Here is a 22581-nt window from a genome sequence, read left to right as displayed (position 1 = left end):
TACGGCGGCAACGCAAGTCTGTAAGCTAAATCTCCCACACATTCTAGTATCTCGAATGGACCAATAAATCTCGGAGACAGCTTACCCTTGAGACCAAATCTCAAAATCCTGCGAAAAGGCGAAACTCGGAGAAACACCTTCTCACCTGGCTGAAAATGAAGAGGTCGACGCTTTGTGTTCGCATAACTAGCCTGTCGATCCTGAGCAGTCTTAATCCGCTTCTTGATTACTGCAACCTTATCTATAGCCTGCTGGACTAACTCCGGTCCCTCTACCTGTCGTTCCCCGACTTCATCCCAGAATAATGGAGTACGACAACGTCGCCCGTACAACGCCTCAAATGGTGCCATACCAATACTACGATGATAGCTGTTGTTGTACGCGAACTCAATCAAAGGCAAATGATCCTGCCAAGCGGGTCCGAAATCCATAACACAGGCTCGCAACATATCCTCAAGCGTACGGATAGTCCTCTCTGATTGACCGTCAGTCTCCGGATGATAAGCAGTACTCAGACTCAGTGTAGTACCCAAAGCTGACTGGAAACTACCCCAAAACCGTGAGGTAAAACGAGGATCTCTGTCACTAACAATACTGACAGGCACTCCATGCAAACGTACAATCTCCTGAATGTACAATCGAGCCATACGATCGAAAGTGAAATCACGATTATACGGCAGAAAATGAGCAGACTTGGTGAGTCGATCCACCACTACCCAGATAGCATCGCTGTTCCTCGAAGATAATGGCAAGTGAGTAATGAAATCCATCGTAATATGCTCCCACTTCCATTCTGGAATAGGTAAGTTCAACAACAATCCTCCCGGTCGACGGTGCTCTGCCTTAACCTGTTGGCAAACTAGACACTTGGAGACAAACTGATACACGCTGCGCTTCATCCCTTTCCACCAAAACCGCATCCTCAAGTCTCTATACATCTTGTTGCTTCCTGGATGAACACTTAACTTGCTTCGATGCGCCTGAGACAATATCTCGTCCCTCAAAGTGTCATCCTCTGGTACTACAACCCGATTAGATAAGCACAGAAGACCATTGGACTGATAATGGAAATTACTATCACCACCAACTAACCGAGCTAATCTCTGAGTCTTGAGATCAGACATCTGAGCTTCTCGAATCCGAGTGAACAAATTGGGCTCAGATAAAATGGTAGCAACACGAATGCTCTCCATACCTTTCCGATGCTTGAAGTTAAACCCCAACGAGCAACTATCCTGGATGGCACTAGTCATAGCACAAGTCTGAAGTGCAGAGGCTCTCACCTTTCGACTAAGCGCATCAGCTGTGAGATTCGCAGAACCTGGATGGTACTTGATCTCGCAATCATAATCCTTCAGCAAATCCATCCAACGACGTTGCCTCATGTTCAACTCAGCCTGAGTGAACAGATATTTCAGACTCTTATGATCAGTAAAGATTTCAAACTGAACACCGTACAAATAATGACGCCAAATCTTCAGCGCAAACACAATAGCTGCCAATTCCAGATCATGAGTGGGATACTTCTCCTCGTGAGATTTCAGCTGTCTGGAAGCATAAGCAATCACATGACCGTTTTGCGTCAACACACACCCTAAGCCTTGAGTGGAGGCATCGGTGTAAACACTGAAACCATCAGATCCTGACGGTAACGCCAAAACAGGTGCAGAAGTCAGAAGTCGACGAAGCTCTCTGAAACTATCTTCGCACTCGGATGACCACTCAAATGGAACATCCCTCCGAGTAAGTTGCGTCAATGGTCTGGCTATCTGAGAGAAATTCACGATGAAGCGACGATAATACCCTGCCAGACCTAGAAAACTACGGATCTCAGCCACCGTCGTCGGACGTGACCAATTCAGCACTGCTTCAATCTTGCTGGGATCCACAGAAACTCCTTCCTTGGAAATCACATGACCAAGGAATACCACACGATCAATCCAGAACTCGCACTTACTCAGCTTAGCATACAATTGCTTCTCGCGAAGAATCTGCAACACAATCCTCAAGTGTTGGGCATGCTCTTCCACACTGTGGGAATAGATCAAGATATCGTCAATGAAAACCACCACAAACTGATCCAGAAAATCTTGGAAGACTCGGTTCATCAGATCCATGAACACCGCTGGCGCATTCGTCAATCCGAATGGCATAACTAGAAACTCGTAATGCCCATAACGAGTACGAAATGCAGTCTTGGAAATATCATCATCTCTGACTCTCATCTGATGATAACCCGATCGCAAGTCGATCTTGGAGTAAACAGAAGTACCCTGAAGCTGATCGAACAAGTCATCAATACGGGGTAAAGGGTACTTGTTTTTGATCGTTACCCGATTCAGCTGGCGATAATCAATGCACAACCGCATCGATCCATCCTTCTTCTTGACAAACAAGACTGGAGCTCCCCAAGGCGAAACACTCGGGCGAATATAACCCTTATCAAGAAGATCCTGCAATTGCTGCTTCAGCTCTCTCATCTCTGACGGAGCAAGACGATAGGGGGCACGAGAAATAGGTGCAGTCCCTGGCATTAAATCTATGCCAAATTCCACCTCTCTAACCGGAGGAAAACCAGGAATCTCATCTGGGAAAACATCAGGAAATTCACAAACCACTGGAATATCCTCTAGACCAACACTACCTGTGGATGAATCAATCGCATAGATGAGGTAGCCTTCCCCGCCCGACTCTAAAGCACGACAGGCTTTCAGAGCATATACCACTGGCATCGGAGGTCGCGCTCCCTCACCATAGAAAAACCAACTAGAGCTTTCAGTCGTACGAAACTGAACAAGCTTCTGGTAACAATCCACAGTAGCTCGGTAGGTAGTCAATAAGTCTATACCCAAGATACAATCAAAATCTTCCATCTCTAGGATCATAAGATTCGCAGTCAACTCGTTACCCTCAAAATCTAAAGGACAACCCATCACTAGACGCTTCGCTAACACCGAATGACCCATCGGAGTAGAAACAGAAAGAATGACGTCTAGAGAAACATAGGGTAACCTATGACGCTTAACAAATCGTGCAGAAATGAAGGAATGAGAGGCTCCTGTATCAATAAGAACAAAAGCAGGAATACCGCATAAATGAAAAGTACCTGCTATGACTCTCTCCGTCTCATCTGCAGCCTGATCCTGGTTCAGCGCAAAAACCTGACCTTGGGCACGAGGTCGAAGATTCGAACTACCCACTGCCTGACCCTGCCTCCTCTGCTGAACAGTCGTCTGAGATCCAGAACCGGATCCTGCTCCACCTCGCAACTGAGGACAATTCTTCTTAATATGCCCCATCTCTCCGCACTGATAACAAGCTCCTGCGGCTACTCGACATTGCTCCGTTGGATGGTTCTTCCCACAATGCGCACAAGACTCCTTCTTCTTACCAAAGCGGAAAACACCACTAGATCGAGATCCAGATCCAGAAGAAGATGAACCAGATTTCTTGAGAGACTGAGATCGAGGCCTCAAAGTACTCGGAGGTCTAGAAGAAGAAAGAATAGCCCTACCACGCTGGAGACTGATCTCTGCCTGGCGACACCGGTTCACTAACCCATCATAAGAAGTAGGATTATCACAGACAGTGACTCGATCAAAGATCTCCTGATTAAGGCCCTGGAGGAAATGATCATACTTGGCCTCAGAACTGCCACTGATATGAGGAGCGAAGGGTAACAACTCAAAGAATTTCTGCTGATACTCATCAACAGACATACTCCCCTGCTTAAGGTTCAGGAGCTCAATCGTCTTGGCCTGGCGAAGGGCTGGAGGAAAGTACAGCTGCATGAACGCTGCACGGAAATCGACCCAAGTCGCTCTACCCTGCGACTGAACTATCGGCGCAGAAGTCGATCGCCACCACCTGCGAGCACGGCCCTCGAGAAGAAAACTAAGGGTCTCCATCTTCTGCTCATCGGTGCACTGGAATGCGCGGAAACAACTCTCCATGCGCTCTAACCAATCCTCCGCATCATCGGGAGTCTCACCGCCAACTAAAGGCTTAGGCCCCATCTGCATGAAACGATGCATATCGAAACGCCTAGGACCATCCCGACGATGACGATGCTCATGATGACGTCTATGATCGTCCTGGTCACCCCATCGACCTACACTCCCCTGACTACTCCCGTCATCAAAATGGTCAGCCATCGCTACAAGATAGAATAGGGAAAATGGTAAAATGGTCAACGGAAATCCCAAAACAGAATCTATATCCCAAAATCATACGCATGCTCTGATACCATAAATGTAGTGACCCGTTCCAGAATCACCTACTAATCAAAAACTAAGCATGCAATTAACCTAATCAATTATAATCAGAGAAAACAGCGGAAATATGGCCAACAACAATAGTTATACAACCCAATCGAAATCGAAGTCTAGACTAACTCAAAATGAAATATCCAGTACAACCATATCGAATCAAATGGAAAACACTGAAAACTAAACCAACCAGCTACTCAACGTCCTCCTCCTGCTCCTCCTGAGCCATCCAACCTGAGGCCTGCCCCGTGGGAATGGGGTGTCCAAGAATAAACAAAACCGAGGACGTGAGCGATAAGAACGCCCAGTACAAAAGTATGAGTATACAAACCTATAAGAAATGCACATGCTATGATATGATACCAGGGTAGTCAAGAAACAGGAATCACAAAGGATCTCAAAATGCTCAGTCTAGAGGCGCCAAGTGGATAGTGCCGCGCGGTCCAACCTCTGGGTCACTGCATCCACTACAAGACAGACGTGGACCTAAAATGTCCCGGACCACCGAAGCCCTCCAGACCCGTCGGCCACTGTGTACTCTCGGTGTCCATGCGTCCACAAGACAGGGCTGAGCGGCCCCAAGATATAGCTTATCTCGAAAGAGATACAGCTCAACAGTAAAGGCTATCTCGAAGGAGATACGGCTCAACATGATATGCAATATGCATCATAACTCGTGACATAATAGCATGCATCATATGACATATAACAATGCAGCAAATACTCATGCAACACATATAAGAATGTATACTCAACCAGGATATCTCGGATAGTACTTTCGTACCTCTATCACAGCAAGCCTAGCCTTACGCAACACCGCTAATCAAGTCTAGCCCAAGCCTACGCATCAAAAGCATACTCAATCAATACTACCATGCTCGACTAGCAAAACCAGTACTCCCTAGTACTACCAAAGGTTTAGGGTTTACCTTCGTCCGTCGACAGCCCTTTGATGTCGATTGCCTTGAAACTCAGGCGCCGCTACGCTACTACTCCTGGCAGCTCTTGGCTATCGCTCGACCAACAACTAACCCTAGAAACCTTCCAAATCCTCTCAACTATGAGGCAAAACTCAAGAAATTGGCAAGTCAAAATGAGGAAATCCGAGCACTATTTATAGGCCATGTTCGGATCCTCCGAACAACACTTCGGAACGTCCGAACGCTACGTGTCCATTGGCTCTTGACAGCTCATGATCGGATCCTCCGATCATACACTTCGGACCGTCCGAACATGCATGGAAAATGACGTGTCGATCAACACTTGACACCTATGATCGGATTCACCGAACTACACTTCGGATCGTCCGAACTCTTCGGTGCTTCCGAACCCTCTTCGGTCCGTCCGATCATGACCATAGCCAAAATTACACCTTAAACCTTCTTAATCACCATTACTCCGTTAATTACCCAATTTGGAATTCGGGCTACTACAGAAAATGACCGCCCGAGCGCCAATGTAGCATGTTCGGGCAGAAGATGTGGCGCCCGGGCGGTAGATTGTGACCGCCCGAGCGCCAAGGAGCATTACGGAAATGCTGGGACAGAAAGTGCCGCGCTCGAGCGGTACTTTCTTACCGCCCGAGCGCCGATCAAAACTCACAAAAATAAGCCACGTTTCGTATTCATGCAACGGGATATTTATATATATATATATATATATATATATATAAATATATATATATATATATATATATATGTATATCACTTAGAATTCCTCAGAAAACGAGGAAGAATCAAAGGAAAAGGTTTCAGAAACTTTCGAAGAAATCCTTACGCCTTTATATTTCGATCCGTCCGTCAGATTTTGAATCTGACTTCAATATCGTGTTCCTACCGTTACAGGCTACACGTGGACGTAAGTTTTTCTATGTTTTGACATGTCTTGAAATTATGATGTTGAAGGAATCAGATATGATTCATATATGTTGTTTCTGACATGTTAGACATCGTATAATTGTAAGCGGATTTAAGAGCGGACACTGTATAGAATTGTTATGAATTCAGGGTTGTATTAGTTGGAATATAGTATCAGATTTATACCGTTATCAATTATGAATTAGGAGAATTGATATAGATTGTTTAATACGGAGATTATGCCGTTGAAAGGATACCGAAATCAAGTATTTAAGTGGGTATGTGTTGATTGAGATTAGAGATTGATAGAATTTGTATCAACATTTCCATTTCAGATTTGGTTTGCCAGCTTCTTCTTCGAGTCTTCCTACGACAAGAAAGGTATAAGTCATGTTTTTTTGGGAAGCCACAACTCAAATAAGATATTATTTGAGTTTCCCAATCAAAATCACATACTAGAATTATTGTATATGATAACATGTTTATGAATTGTTTATAGAATTATATTCAAGCATATAAGATCATTGTGATATTCAGATATGAATATGAGCATGCTTTGTTTACAGATTGATATTCATTGCATTTAAGATAGGAGAGTCATTGACAGCCATTGTCAAATATCTAGATGTTCGGTGTATCTCAGCTTAGGAGCAGCCCTGACTCCTATTGCAGTCGTTGATACAGCTCAGACCGAAGTCTAGGAATAAGACGTACAGTCACCCCGAGTGGGAGGGTAGGTGACAGCCATTGACGTCTTATTCACACCGGGATCCCTAGAGTTCTAGTCGAGTCGAGTCCAGACATGGTTTGATTCGCATTGCATTGCATGTTTATATGTATGTCATTCATTATATCATGTTGCATGTTTTAGATTGATTATATGCATGTATACATGTTTATACTGGGATTTGTTCTCACCGGAGTTTCCGGCTGTTGTTATGTTTGTATGTGTGCATAACAACAGGTGGGGCAGGATCTGGGTCACGCAGAGGATGAGAGATGGACATAGCGTGGTGATCTCGGGCATAGCAGAAGAACTAGTAGTTGTACTTTTGATATGTATTGTATTTAATTACTAGTTGTTGAGAATAGATGGAACAAGACATGTTTGTACCTTCTGTTTGTAAAATAAATAAAGACTTTATGCTTGTTTATACAACATTAGAATAAATGTTGAAAAGAGAAAATTTGACCCATTTTTATATTAATGATCCGTTTAATCCCAAAGAAAAGAGTTAGAGCCCGGGTCCCCACAACAGGTGGTATCAGAGCCGTAGGTTCTGTAGATTGAGATAGAATAGAATGAGCGGGGTAGATCGAGTCATCTTTCTTGCTTTTGATATGCTAGCATGATTTATTGCTTTCCCTATTATGTGTTGTGTTATCTGATTTGATTGCAGCATGTATGGGTTAAGACTGAATCAGAACCGATTCTGGATCAGAGGTAAATGATCAGAGGAGGGCTGAGACAGGTTGTATAGATTGTATACTAAACTGTTTGAATAGCAGATATATGCCTCCTATAAGAGCAGCCGTTCCTTTACGACCACCAGCACCAGAACAGGGTAGCACATCTCTGGTGATACGATGGATGTCACTGCTACGCCCATGGAAACTCTATTAAAGCGATTCCAGTCTTTCCGACCACCTACCTTACGAGGTACAGAAAATGCAATCGAATGTGAAAGCTGGTTGGAAGATATCGAGATGTTATTCGAGTCTCTGGAATACAGTGATGAGAAAAGAGTGAAACTCATTGGCCATCAATTGCAAGACGTGGCTAAGAATTGGTGGTTGAACATCAAAAGAGCATTGGAACAGCGTGGCACGGAGATTACATGGAAAGTGTTCAAGACAGAGTTTTATCAGCGATTCTTTCCTACATCCTACCATAAAGATAAAGGCACTGAGTTTGCAAACTTGAGGCAAGGGCAATTGAACATTGAAGAGTACGTTGCTAAATTTTCTTCTTTGCTTCGCTTTGCACCTCACGTTTCAGGTAATGATGAGGCCGTAGCAGATAAGTTTATAAATGGCCTGAATCCAGATATCTTTACGTTGGTGAATACGGGGAGACCCAACAACTTTGCGGACACATTGAATCGTGCCAAAGGAGCTGAAGCAGGGTTGCTGAGACAACGGAGTGTTCCGTATGTTGCCCCGAGTCAAAGACAGCCACTACCTCCAGTACAACCTTCTCCTAGATTCGATAGCGGTGGTAGTAGCCGTGGGGGAAAGGATCAACTAAAAGCGAAGGGCAAACAGTTTAAGAGGGCAGGGAGCAGTTCGTCGAGCTCCAGCGGGTCAAGACAGAGAGGTCCTGCCCAGGGTGTTGATTCTACAGTTGTATACTGCAGTTCTTGTGGTGGCAAGCATGCCACAGAACAGTGTCAGGGTGTAGTGGGCAGATGTAACATATGCAAGCAACCGGGGCATTATGCCAAGGTCTGTCCTCAGAGAAGTGGAGCATCGAGATTTCAGGGTGCAGGGTCATCAGCATTAGTGACTCAGCCTGAGAGGCAAGCTCCATCGGTTCATTCCTTTCAGCCGCCACCTGCACAGACCCAGCCTCGAGCCAGAGGTGGCCAGACAGGGAGTCAGCCTCAGAGACAACAGGCTCAGGTGTTTGCGTTGACAGAGGAGCAAGCCCAGGATGCCCCAGATGATGTCATAGCAGGTAACTGTTCTCTTTGCGGTTATCCTGCTTATATATTGATAGATACGGGTGCATTGCATACATTCATATCAGAACGATTTGCATTATTGCATTCTTTGCCTGTTGAGTCGTTGTTAGATGTCGTGTCTATTACTTCTCCGTTAGGAAGTGGTTTGATATCGGCGACTACGGTTAGACATTGCATCTTACAGTTTGAGGGTCATGAACTTGATCTAGATTGCATAGTACTTGGGCTAGCTGACTTTGATTGTATAGTGGGTATTGATATGTTAATAAAGTACAGAGCCACCGTGGATTGTTTCCACAAGATTGTCAGATTCAGACCAGAAATGGCAGAAGAGTGGAAATTCTACGGTAAGGGTTCCAGATCTCGGATTCACTTGATTTCGGCTTTGTCTATGAATAAGTTGTTGCAGAAAGGATCAGATGGGTTCCTTGTGTATGCTGTAGATGTACATAAATCTAGCCCGACATTGGCAGATTAGCCAGTAGTACGAGAATTTCCAGATGTGTTTCCAGAGGAGATCCCAGGGTTACCTCCAGTGCGAGAGGTAGATTTTAGCATTGATCCGATGCCAGGTACCACTCCTATTTCGAGAGCTCCGTATAGGATGGCGCCGATAGAGTTGAAGGAATTGAAAGTACAGTTGGAAGATCTGCTAGCCAAGGGATATATCAGACCTAGTGTATCTCCTTGGGGCGCTCCGGTGCTATTTGTGCGAAAGAAAGATGGATCGATGCGGTTGTGTATCGATTACAGGCAACTGAATAAGGCAACGATAAAGATTAAGTATCCTTTGCCTAGAATTGATGATTTATTTGATCAGTTGCAGGGATCCTCTGTTTACTCTAAGATTGATTTGCGATCCGGATATCATCAGCTCCGAGTTCGAGATGTAGACATACCGAAGACAGCATTTCGAACCAGGTATGGGCATTACGAATTCATTGTCATGCCTTTTGGTTTAACAAATGCTCCGGCGGTATTTATGGGCTTGATGAATCAAATCTTTCAAAGGTATTTGGATGATTTTGTGATTGTCTTTATCGATGATATTCTGGTGTATTCTAAGAACAGGAATGAGCATGCAGAGCATCTCAGAATTGTGTTGCAGACATTGAGAAATGAGAGGTTGTATGCTAAATTGTCAAAGTGTGATTTTTGGTTGAATCGATTTGTATTTTTGGGACATATCATATCTGGAGATGGTATTGCTGTAGATCCGAGTAAAGTGGAAGCTGTGATCAGTTGGCCGAGACCGATTTCTGTGCCAGAGATACGCAGTTTCATGGGTCTAGCAGGATACTATAGACGATTCATCCAAGATTTCTCCAGTATTGCGAAACCAATTACACAATTGACACAGAAGAATGCGCCATTCCTATGGTCTGAGGAGTGTGAGTCTAGCTTTCTAGAATTGAAGGAGAGGCTGACCAGTGCACCTGTCTTGATGATTCCTTCAGGTACGGGTGATTTCGTTGTATATTGTGATGGCTCTCACAGAGGTTTGGGATGTATTCTTATGCAGCGAGGTAATGTGGTCGCATATGCCTCAAGACAGTTGAAGACTCACGAGACTCGATACCCCATTCATGATCTTGAATTGGCGGCTGTCGTATTTGCACTAAAGATCTGGCGTCATTATCTTTATAGCGAGAAATTTGAGATCTATTCAGACCATAAAAGCCTAAAATACTTGTTTTCTCAGTTGGAGTTGAACATGAGGCAGCGTAGATGGCTTGATCTGTTAAAAGACTTTGATTGTGGGATCAAATATTATCCAGGGAAGTAAAATGCAGTAGCAGACGCCTTAAGTCGAAAGGTTTGCTCCTTATCCTTATCAACGATAGGTGTTACAAAACTAGTTGAAAATTGTTGTTTCTCTGGATTAGAATTAGATACAGATAGGAGGCCACTACGACTTGCTGCTATTCGAGTTGAGCTTGATTTAATCATGAGGATCAAAGAAGCTCAACGAACCGATCAGAATGTGCAAAGATCGATTCAAATGGACAGATCAGGGCATTTGTCAGAATATCAGGTGCGTGAGCATGTTTTGTACGTCAATAACCGTCTCGTAGTGCCAGATGTTTCAGACTTGAGACATCAGATTATGTCCGAAGCACACTGTAGTCAGTTCAGCATTCATCCTGGTGGCAGGAAGATGTACAATGATCTGAAGACACAGTTCTGGTGGAAGCAGATGAAGTCATACATTGCAGAATTTGTGTCTAAATGCTTGAACTGCCAACATGTGAAGGCCGAGAGGAAGAAGCCCGGAGGGTTACTTCAGAGTTTAGCCATTCCAGAATGGAAATGGGATCACATTTCCATGGATTTCGTGACGAAGTTACCCCGATCTTCCCGAGGCTGTGATGCGATTTGGGTCGTTATCGACAGATTGACCAAATCAGCTTGTTTCATCCCGTACAGAATGACTTACAGACACGATCAGATGGCGGAGATATATGTTCGAGAGGTAGTCAGATTACATGGTGTGCCGAAGTCTATCGTATCAGATCGTGATCCACGATTCACTTCACACTTCTGGCACAGTTTACAGCAGGCCTTAGGTACAACATTACACCTGAGTACTGCGTATCATCCTCAGACAGACGGACAGTCAGAACGGACTATCCAGACGTTAGAGGATATGTTGAGAGCCGTAGTGCTAGATTTTGGCACTAGTTGGCAAGATTCCCTACCTCTTTGCTAATTCTCTTATAATACTAGCTATCAGACAAGCATTGAGATGGCACCGTTTGAAGCTTTATATGGCAAGACGTGCAGATCTCCGCTATACTGGGATGACATCTCAGAGGTACCAGAACTTGGGCCAGATATGATTCGTGACATGACTGAGAAGGTGAAAATCATTCAGAAAAGAATGAAGACGGCGCAAGATAGGCAAGCCAAATACGCCAATGTCAGACGTAGACCGTTGGTATTCGAGCAAGGAGACAGAGTATTTATGAAGATTTCTCCTTTCAGAGGCGTTTTCAGATTTGGCAAACGCGGGAAATTGTCTCCTCGATACATTGGTCCGTATGAAATTCTTGAAAATATTGGCGATCGAGCATATCGACTTGCTCTTCCTCCTTCTCTATCCGGGATACACGATGTTTTTCATGTATCGATGTTACGTAAATACATGCCTGATGATTCTCATATCATTCAACCTGATGAGGCCGTGCTCGACGAAACACTGAGTTATTTTGAACAACCGATACAGATTCTTGATCGGAAAGAAAAGAAACTCAGGACGAAGACTATTCCGCTAGTGAAAGTCCAATGGAGTCGTCATGGCATTGAAGAAGCGACTTGGGAAACAGAAGCAGACATGCGACAGAGATATCCCGAGTTATTCCTATGATGTGAGTATTCATTTAATATTTGATTACATTACCCTTTCACTTGATTTAATTGATTTCTTGTGAGTTCGAGGACGAACTCTTATCTAAGAGGGGGAGAAATGTAATGCCCGAGAATTTGATTATCGTAATTTGCTATGAGATTAGTGAATTTGAATAGAGATAATTATAAACGGACCATTACGAGACCAGATTGGGCAAAACATATAAATTACACAAGTTTTGGGCAGAACCATTGGCGCCCGAGCGGTAGAAAATGACCGCCCGAGCGCCAATGTAGCATGTTCGGGAAGAAGATGTGGTGCCCGGGCGGTAGATTGTGACCGCCCGAGCGCCAAGGAGCATTACGGAAATGCTGGGACAGAAAGTGCCGCGCTCGAGCGGTACTTTCTTACCGCCCGAGCGCCGATCAAAACTCACAAAAATAAGCCACGTTTCGTATTCATGCAATGGGATATATATATATATATATATATATATATATATATATATATATATATATATATATATATGTGTGTGTGTGTGTGTGTATCACTTAGAATTCCTCAGAAAACGAGGAAGAATCAAAGGAAAAGGTTTCAGAAACTTTCGAAGAAATCCTTACGCCTTTATATTTCGATCCGTCCGTCAGATTTTGAATCTGACTTCAGTATCGTGTTCCTACCGTTACAGGCTACACGTGGACGTAAGTTTTACTATGTTTTGATATGTCTTGAAATTATGATGTTGAAGGAATCAGATATGATTCATATATGTTGTTTCTGACATGTTAGACATCGTATAATTGTAAGCGGATTTAAGAGCGGACACTGTATAGAATTGTTATGAATTCAGGGTTGTATTAGCTGGAATATAGTATCAGATTTATACCGTTATCAATTATGAATTAGGAGAATTGATATAGATTGTTTAATACGGAGATTATGCCGTTGAAAGGATACCGAAATCAAGTATTTAAGTGGGTATGTGTTGATTGAGATTAGAGATTGATAGAATGTGTATCAACATTTCCATTTCAGATTTGGTTTGCCAGCTTCGTCTTCGAGTCTTCCTACGACAAGAAAGGTATAAGCCATGTTTGTTTGGGAAGCCACAACTCAAATGAGATATTATTTGAGTTTCCCAACCAAAATCACATACTAGAATTATTGTATATGGTATCATGTTTATGAATTGTTTATAGAATTATATTCAAGCATATAAGATCATTGTGATATTCAGATATGAATATGAGCATGCTTTGTTTACAGATTGATATTCATTGCATTTAAGATAGGAGAGTCATTGACAGCCATTGTCAAATATCTAGATGTTCGGTGTATCTCAGCTTAGGAGCAGCCCTGACTCCTATTGCAGTCATTGATACAGCTCAGACCGAAGTCTAGGAATAAGACGTACAGTCACCCCGAGTGGGAGGGTAGGTGACAGCCATTGACGTCTTATTCACACTGGGATCCCTAGAGTTCTAGTCGAGTCGAGTCCAGACATGGTTTGATTCGCATTGCATTGCATGTTCATATGGATGTCATTCATTATATCATGTTGCATGTTTTAGATTGATTATATGCATGTATACATGTTTATACTGGGATTTGTTCTCACCGGAGTTTCTGGCTGTTGTTATGTTTGTATGTGTGCATAACAACAGGTGGGGCAGGATCTGGGTCACGCAAAGGATGAGAGATGGACATAGCGTGGTGATCTCGGGCATAGCAGAAGAACTAGTAGTTGTACTTTTGATATGTATTGTATTTAATTACTAGTTGTTGAGAATAGATGGAACAAGACATGTTTGTACCTTCTGTTTGTAAAATAAATAAAGACTTTATGCTTGTTTATACAACATTAGAATAAATGTTGAAAAGCGAAAATTTGACCCACTTTTTATATTAATGATCCGTTTAATCCCAAAGAAAAGAGTTAGAGTCCGGGTCCCCACAGTATACTCCCGAGGGACTTTTTTCCCGCACTTACTAGCATTTAAAGTTTTTACGTAAAGATTTTGAGGATTATTTATTTAGAAATTTTTGTTTTATTTTGGAGTTTAGTTTTTGGAATATTTTAAAATTGACGTACGGTTTTGTGGTTGACGATTTATAGATTTTTAGACATTTGAAATTTTTAAATGTTGAGGTTTTAAATATTATTTTTATGCTAGATGGTTGTGAGGATAGAAGAAAATGTTTATGAAGAAAATAGTAGTATTTTAAAGTTAAAAGTAAAGGACGTTTTGATTATTTGTCTATGTCGATTTATCATCTTTATATTATATATATATATATATATATATATATATATATATATATATATATATATATATATATTCCATAGTCACATTTCAAGAACCAAATAATATTCATTCATTTCATTGTATCCACTGATTTCAATTGTATCAAAATCCTCTTATCATACATATTTCATCGTCACATCTTACGTTCAAATAATATTCATTTATCCATTGTTTTCACTCATAATAAAATACTAATAACATTGACTTAGTTCCACTGAAAAACATATTGACTATGATGACAATAAATTAGGTGAAATGAAATAAATCTCTATCAATTGAAAAGAATCGAGTTCGAACTCACGTAAAAATTTTAAAAAAAAAATCATAATCGTTCTAGAACAAATACTTTGGACAAAATTAAACGGCTAGCTAATCTATGGAATACTTTGAAAAAATGAAAACGAAGTGGAAAATATTTATCCTCATTTTCTTTGAATTTTCTGATCCAAATAAGTTACGTGTCAATTCACGTATGAGGAATCGAGAATCACGGTTTTGTCCCAAATCTCTGCAGCCATATAAATCGGATAGAACGGCAGGAAATATCCCATTTTTAGATCATTGATACACATAAAACGACCACACGCCGTCTGCTTTTGTTGATCATCCACTGCGAGCCGGAAAGACTTAATTTTGCCGAGAAAATTATGACCACTTGTTCAGCTTTCTCTTCACTTCTCAACATTTCCGATTCCAAAATCACGAATCCGGATGTGGGTTTCTCCAAGATCAAGTTTTTATTGGGCAAGAAACCTTTTCCCAGTTTTCGCCCCAAGAAATCTGCCCCAATTGCTGATAATTACCCCTCGTCATCCGGTTCTTGCAATTCATCCACCATAGCAAATTCGGTAACTCTTGATTTCGGTAGTGTAAATGACGAGGAAGTTAAGAAAGCTGAGTCGAAATTGGGGTCAAAGGTCCGGGTCACGGTGCCACTCACTGTGTACCATGTGCCGAAATTGCCTGAACTTGAGTTAACGGGCATGGTTGGTGTGTTGAAGCAGTATGTTGGTTTCCACAAGGGGAAAAGAATCTCGGCAAACTTGCCGTATAAAGTGGAGTTCGAGACAGACCAGGTTTTGGGGCGAGACGGTAAACCGGTTAAATTCACTGCACACTTGAGGGAAGATGAGTTTGAGATTCTTGTATGATTGTTTTAGAGTTTGATAATAGCGTCGTTTGCCTTTTCTTTTGAACATTAACTACGACGCTTTGTAATAATTTTGTGTACAAGTAATATTTTTTGCAACACGTTGTAGATATTTCCTTACTCGAGTTCATTTTTTGCACACACCCGATTTGGTTTCTGAATAAACTGTTATTGATTACTCTGTTTTTCTGCAAGTTATCCTATCGGTCTCCAGGGGATTTGTTCTTTACTCTTGAGGATAGAATAGGATGTTTGAAGTTAATAGGAAGGTGTTGTATGAAGATTGTTCTGAGAAGAAGGTTGATTACTGATTCTAAATGCTTGAAGATTCTATATCCATTGTTGAGCATTTTTAGTATCACAAGTTGTCCTTAGTCCTTATTTGGCAGTTAAATGCATGCCGGCTTTATTGATTTTAGTATTTGGAGTGTTTTGAAATATAAACATATGAAGAGGTGAGGTTTTTGTATCATATCTTTTTTTTTTTTTTTTTAATGAATTACTCCATTAAAATTGGTAAAAAAGTTGCAATACAGATACGCTGGGCATCCCCATGAGAAAACCACAATCAAACAGAATCAAACAAGACAGTCTTAATACATCATACTACGACTCATATAAAACATGAGTAGCTTCCGGCACACAACGATATGTATGTAATTTGATCTTGAAGAGAATATCATTTGCGCTCATCTTTTCATCTTCGAACATGAGACGATTTCTTTGATTCCAGATATGATAAACGGTGGCCGATAGTGCAGTTATCCTCATCTTGTTGAGTACCGATCTGCCTCTATACACTGTTCTGAACGCTCGTAAAATGCTCGCCGGAGATTTCATTAACTTCTTCATGTCCAACCACTCACGAACAGCATCCCAAATACCCGAAGTTACAGGGCATTCAAAGAATAGGTGTTTTACAGATTCAATATCATTGAGGCATAACACGCACCTTTGATCCAAGACATGCCCCAATCTATCTCTTGTCAACAGCTTGCCATGTGCGAGCAACCACAAACTAAAGCGGTGTTTCGGTAGTATGCAGTTCTTTGTGATGAGAGGCTTCCACGGCCAAACACCCTTTGCATCAACAAAAAACTCATATGCCTTAGATAACCCATGTGGTGAATTAAACCAGCTGTTTAGCCGATGTACTGCAGCCTCAACCGAGCCTTCTACCCGTATTAAATCATCTCTAATTCGCAAAATGTTCTTGATTAAAGGAGATACATCCTTATGCCATTGCCAATTCCATACTCCCCCAAAACAACTGTAAACGTGGTTCACCCATTTAATCCATAGACTATCTTTCTTCATGTGAATATTCCATAAAGTTTTAGTAAGCAAAGCACAATTCCACGCCCTTAAGTTCTTTAACCCGAGGCCCCCATCTGCTATCGGTTTGCATAGCATGGACCAAGCAATTGGAGGGCGCTTAGATGGCCAAACAAATTTACGACAGATAGAATTCACCATATCTAGCACACAGTACGGCACAGGCAGTATTGACAACCAAAAACATTCAACACCTTGAATCACAGATCTAATCAATTCAATCTTCCCTGCATAAGATAAGGAGTGTCTAGGCCATGCCCTAACCTTATTCGAAATCCTGTCAACAAGAACATTATAATCACTCGCTTGGAGCTTGGATGCCGCAAGTGGCACACCCAAATAACGGAATGGTAGTGTGCCAATGGCGAACCCCGTATCTTGAATAATCTCCTGACAGCACATATCATCAATGCTAGCAAAGTAAATGTTAGATTTCAATGCATTCATACGCAAACCTGCCATGTCACCAAATCTGTTAAGGCAATCCATAAGCATCAATACGCTACACTTGTCCCCTTTGGAGAATAGGAGTAAGTCATCAGCATAAGCTAAGTGTGTGATCCGCAGATTAAGACATTTCGGGTGGAAGCCGAATTGCTGTGACCTAGAAATTCTTTTGAGCATGCGAGATAACACCTCAAGACAAAGCGTAAATAAAAGTGGAGAAAGAGGGTCACCTTGACGTAGCCCTCTCTTTCCATGGAAGTGGCCATGGTACTGCCCATTAATCACGACAGAGTAAGAAGTTGTTGTGACACATTCCATAATCCAATCAACAAACTTTGTTGGGAAGTTGAAAGATACAAGAGCCGATTTGAGGAATCCCCAATCAACGGTATCATATGCTTTTTCTAGATCTATCTTCATAGTGCATCGTGGTGTACCACGTTTCCGCGCATACTTTCTGAACAATTCTTGAGCCAAATGAATGTTGTCAACAATAGATCGCCCTTTCAAGAATGCCGCTTGTGCCCCATCAATTAACTCTCCCATGATACCCCGCAATCTGTTCACAATAATTTTCGATATAATCTTGTAAAATACCGTGCAACAGGATATAGGTCTATAGTCTTTGATCGAATCCGCCGTATCTTTCTTGGGAACAAGTGCAATTAAAGAATGATTCCACTGCTTAAGGATGTTCGCACGATTGAAGAATTCTAGGACCGCTGCTGTGACATCGTTCTTGATAATATTCCAAGAACTCTTAAAGAATTTAGGCCCAAATCCATCTGACCCAGGAGCTTTATCATCATCAATATCATGCAAAGCCAACTCTATCTCATCTGTTGTAACTGGTGCTACAAGCTCAAACCATTGAGTATCAAGGACACATTTACCTTCATTGAAAATATCCTCATCAAGCGAAGTAGTGGCCACTTTGGTGCCTAGTAAGTCTTCATAATAATGAACAAAACACCGAGCAACATCATCAGAATCTTCGCAAGTACTGCCATCCAACTTCTTGATAGACCCGATTGCATTTCTTTTGTTGTTTCTCTTAATCAAATCATGGAAAAACTTTGTACACCGATCACCTTGTTTCAAATAATTGATCTTGGCTTTTTGTGCAATGAACAAACGTTCAGCTTCTAGCATAATTTCAGTGCGCTTTTTGACATTTCCATAATCTGGTGGCATGATTCCACTATGCAGCATATCCAATTGCAACTTCTCCAAATTATTCTTTAGCGCAGTTGCTCTACCCGAAATGTTGCTAAATTTGTAACGGTTCAACTTTTGCAGTGGCTTTTTAAGGCCTGCGAACAATTGCTTCAGTCTGTATTGTGCCGTGCCGTGCCCCTGAAATCTCCAACCACTAGAAACAACATGTAAGAACTCATCAGAAAGTGTCCACATATTAAAAAACTTGAACGGTTTAACAGAATGTTTTTGTTTCTCAATCACTGTTACCACAGCAAGCGTGTGATCGGATACGCATCCCGGAGCAATGAAATTGACTATCCCTTCAAATTTCGCAGTAATCCAACGTTGATCAATAAGAACACGATCCAACTTACAACAAACCGATGGGCTAAACCAAGTGAAGAAGCAACCTGTTGATTTCATATCCAACAAGTCCAAAGAAGCCACACAATCAACAAAATCTTTAGTTTGATAGTTCTTAATTTTCAAACCACCTTTCTTCTCCGACTGTGATAATACATTATTGAAATCCCCCATTAGGATCCAAGGAATACGGCAGTTGTGCCCAACTGATTTCAAGTCCTCCCAAAGAGTTCTACGCTGCACAATCGTATTAAAACCATACACAAAAGAAATGCAAAATGTCTTATAAGTAAGCAAACATTCTGCAGTAACATGAATCGCTTGATCCGTAATACCATCAATAATCAATCTAACCGTATGTGGATTCCACAAGACGAAGATTCTACCTTTGCTATTAATTGCAAAATTGTGAACAAAATTCATACCTTTACCTCGAATGCGAAGAAAATCCATCAACTCCTTCTCCTTGAATTTCGATTCAAGTAATCCAAAAATATCTAACTTATGAGTGGCCATTGAAGATTGGACACTCTTTTGTTTTAGAGGTTTGTGTAAACCTCTAATATTCCAACATGCGAGTTTCATTGGGAACCGAAGGCAATTTCGGGTTGCCGCCCCTTCTCTTGATTGCCAACGAATCTCTTGTTCGAAGTTTTATCACCAAGATTAACATACTCCGTATCACAAGAACTAGAGTCTTCCATACCTTTGAAGAATTCGGCATTAATTTTCGCTGTTTCCTGCTGTGATGTGGCATTCGCACCATTCTTCTTTTTGTTATTTTTCTTGTTCTTCTTTTTGTTCGAAACAACCTTAAAATCATCTGGTTCAGAAGGAATATCATCTCCATTAGCATCTTCATGACAAACCATCGGAGATTTTCCTTTATCATTAGCGACTGTTTCCACATCATGCACAGTGCCATGCTCTCGGTTGGAATGTGAAGTATCTATTGTTTCATTTTGCTGCATCAATTTCCCATTAGAAGATGTACCAGCGCCTTTACTCGAAGTCCCCAAATCAGTTGGTAAACTTTGATGTTTAGACACCGGCCTAGGAGGAGCATGCTGGTAATTTTTTCCAATCCTAGATCTTCCTCTCGAATGCCCATTTTTCCATACCACACTAGCCGACCTCCTTCTTTTGCCATTTTGAACCATCTTATCATCAGAAATACCTTCACTAGCGTTGTTGTTATTCAAATTCCTAACACAAGTAGTCGAAATATGCCCTGCACGATGACAAGTTTCACAGAATTTAATATCAAGTTCATATTCAAGTGTCACATCCACGATACCAAATGGCAGTCGGACCTTTAGATCATTGATTTTGGCTTTATCTGCTTCTAATTCAACCAACACCCTTGCATATTTGACTCTCTTACGACCATGAGTAAGCATATCCATGTGGACTGGCTTCCCTACTTTGGAAGCAATTTTACTAAGGATGGCATAATTCCAACAATCCGGCGGAAGACCATGTATTTGAACCCATGAAGGCAATGACTTCATGTCCTCCTCACGAAATCTGAAACATCTCGGCATTTCCTTGAGAAATAGGTGATAGCCGAAGACCATATAAGATCCCCCTGTCAACACACGGTCACGTGTTTCAACATTAGGGAAAGTGAAAATAATCCATCCATTCTCATGAGTCTGAAAGTGTATATCCTTACCCCAACGTCGTACCAGATCAAACAAAGCAGCAGTAGGAGGCTTACCACTGATAACATACCCAAGTAGACAAATTCCATACGTTTTTTCAATAGAATCAATATCATCCAATCCGAATTCCAGCATGTCGGACCCCGTATCCACATAATCCAATTTGTATTCAGCATTTGCCATTCTATTATTCTTGAACAAGCTAGCATATGAAGCCCTGGTTTGCTTATTAATCACCCCAGCATTACCACGCGGAACCTGCGGTGTAGGGTTCTTCCCATCGTTGAGCTTGGTGGTATTATGATTCATAGTATCAGTGTTAGTACCCATTAGCCCACTGTTACAACCACTAGGAAGTTGCGAGTTAACCAGTGAAGCTTGACCAGAACTTGCGGAAATATCAGTATTCATATCGCCCATCTTTGTGGCAATTTCACAAACACTTTAGCTACAAGAAAAGCACTTAAGCGACTTGTGAGAAAATCGGAAATCCACAATAATCCCAATCTGAAGTGAAATCCAAGCAGCCCAATCCACAGTAAAAAGCACACACAGCAGAAATTGGAAATCAGCAAGAATATCTCACTCAAAGTGAAACAGCAGCAAACCCGATAATAACAAAGGCGTGGAATGGTATCACGATCCACAGCAAACTAAGAACCAAGATGTAATATGAAACCGAAGATAAAAGCAGTAACGAGGCCTCAGATTTATCAACGAAGAGAAATCCAAGAAAATCGAAGAAATCGCGAAGCACGATGAAGAAACGTAATAATCGCCATTTTCCCTAGTGAGAGGGGAGAGCACATCTCTCTAAAAATGGCTTTTTAACATCTTCAATTTTTTCTCGTCAGATATATTTTTTGTATCATATCTTTGCTCACCCACCCTTGTGACAAATGAGCTTTGCGCTCAACACAAAATAAACCCGTGTAAATGATTAAAGATCAACTTCTGTTTGGAAAATGTTGTCTGTGACGAGCTTATGAAAAGCATGGCATTATCCCCAATTATTTTTTGTGTTTCTTGTTATGCTCTGCATGGATATCTAGATGTCGTACAGGTAAAACGCTTTTGGAAATGAGACAGGAATGCGCAGCTGAAAGCAATGCAAACATCTAAATATGTGATATTAATGCACCTTTTTATATTCATTATGGTGGATGTAGCTAGCAAAGCAGGTTAATAGAATTCACAACTGAAATTATTTGAATTTAAAAGGGCTAATTAATATTTCGTATTAATCTCGGCCCTAGTAGAAGTGACTAGCAGGCTTGGGTGGATGGTCTATCCACCTTTAAGTGGTACCACCAGCCAATCTAGAGGAGCAGTTGATTTATCAATTTTTAGTCTTTCATCTATATGGTGTTTCATCCATTTTAGATAAGGATGACAATCGACCCGATCCTACATAAAACCCACCCCGTTTGGGAAAGGTCCAAACCTAGTCAATCAGGTTGCGGGTAGGGTTTGGACCTGGGGTCTAGATCCGGGTCTGGGCTAGGTCTCAAGTTGCCTATACCTAGAGGTGAGCATTCGGTCAATTCGATTACCGACCGAACCGAATTAGTCATAACCGAACCAAACCGAAATATTTAGCCATAACCGAACCGACCGAATTAATTTTCATAACCGATGAAAACCGAACCGAATTAAAATCGGTTAATTCGGTCACCGACCAAATTAACCGATTATTTTAAAAAAAATGTGATTTATATATGTAATTTTTTTGAACACTATAGTTTACACAAATGCATAAAAATATAAAATCACACACATTACAAATGTATAAGTTTTATTTGGACACAATTAATACATATTATATCGATTTTAAAATTAAAAAGTAAAATATTTATAAAAATTGATAAATAAAAAAATTATTAAATAATAATATTTATTATATCGGTTCATTCGGTTAACCGATTTCAAAATTTTGAAAACCGTAACTGAAACGAATTA

General features: G+C 41.3%; 2 protein-coding genes across 3 annotated transcripts; one reads left to right on the top strand and one right to left on the bottom strand.

The window, feature by feature from the left end:
- Positions 1-15110: 15110 nt before the first annotated feature.
- LOC140811143 (ferredoxin-thioredoxin reductase, variable chain-like) lies at positions 15111-15614 on the top strand. Its single transcript, XM_073169016.1, has one exon. It carries the CDS (start codon positions 15111-15113, stop codon positions 15612-15614), a length of 504 nt encoding a protein of 167 aa, XP_073025117.1.
- Positions 15615-19526: 3912 nt separating this feature from the next.
- LOC140812510 (uncharacterized) lies at positions 19527-21436 on the bottom strand. Of its 2 annotated transcripts, none has more exons than XM_073170791.1 (2): positions 20634-21436; positions 19527-20546 (listed from the first exon to the last, which is right to left on the bottom strand). In XM_073170791.1, the coding sequence occupies exons 1-2, from the start codon at positions 21040-21042 to the stop codon at positions 19540-19542; spliced, it is 1416 nt and encodes a 471-aa protein (XP_073026892.1). In that variant the 5' UTR covers positions 21043-21436; the 3' UTR covers positions 19527-19539. The 2 variants fall into 2 exon arrangements, with proteins under 2 accessions (XP_073026892.1, XP_073026891.1); XM_073170790.1 differs by having other exon boundaries at positions 19527-21070; positions 21209-21436.
- Between the last annotated feature and the right edge of the window lie 1145 nt (positions 21437-22581).

This window comes from Primulina eburnea, chromosome 14 (assembly GCF_022965805.1).
Source record: "Primulina eburnea isolate SZY01 chromosome 14, ASM2296580v1, whole genome shotgun sequence".
Classification (NCBI taxonomy): Eukaryota; Viridiplantae; Streptophyta; class Magnoliopsida; order Lamiales; family Gesneriaceae; genus Primulina; species Primulina eburnea.
The sequence above is the reverse complement of the archived record's forward strand: the minus strand, read 5'-3'. Positions and strand labels throughout refer to the sequence as shown.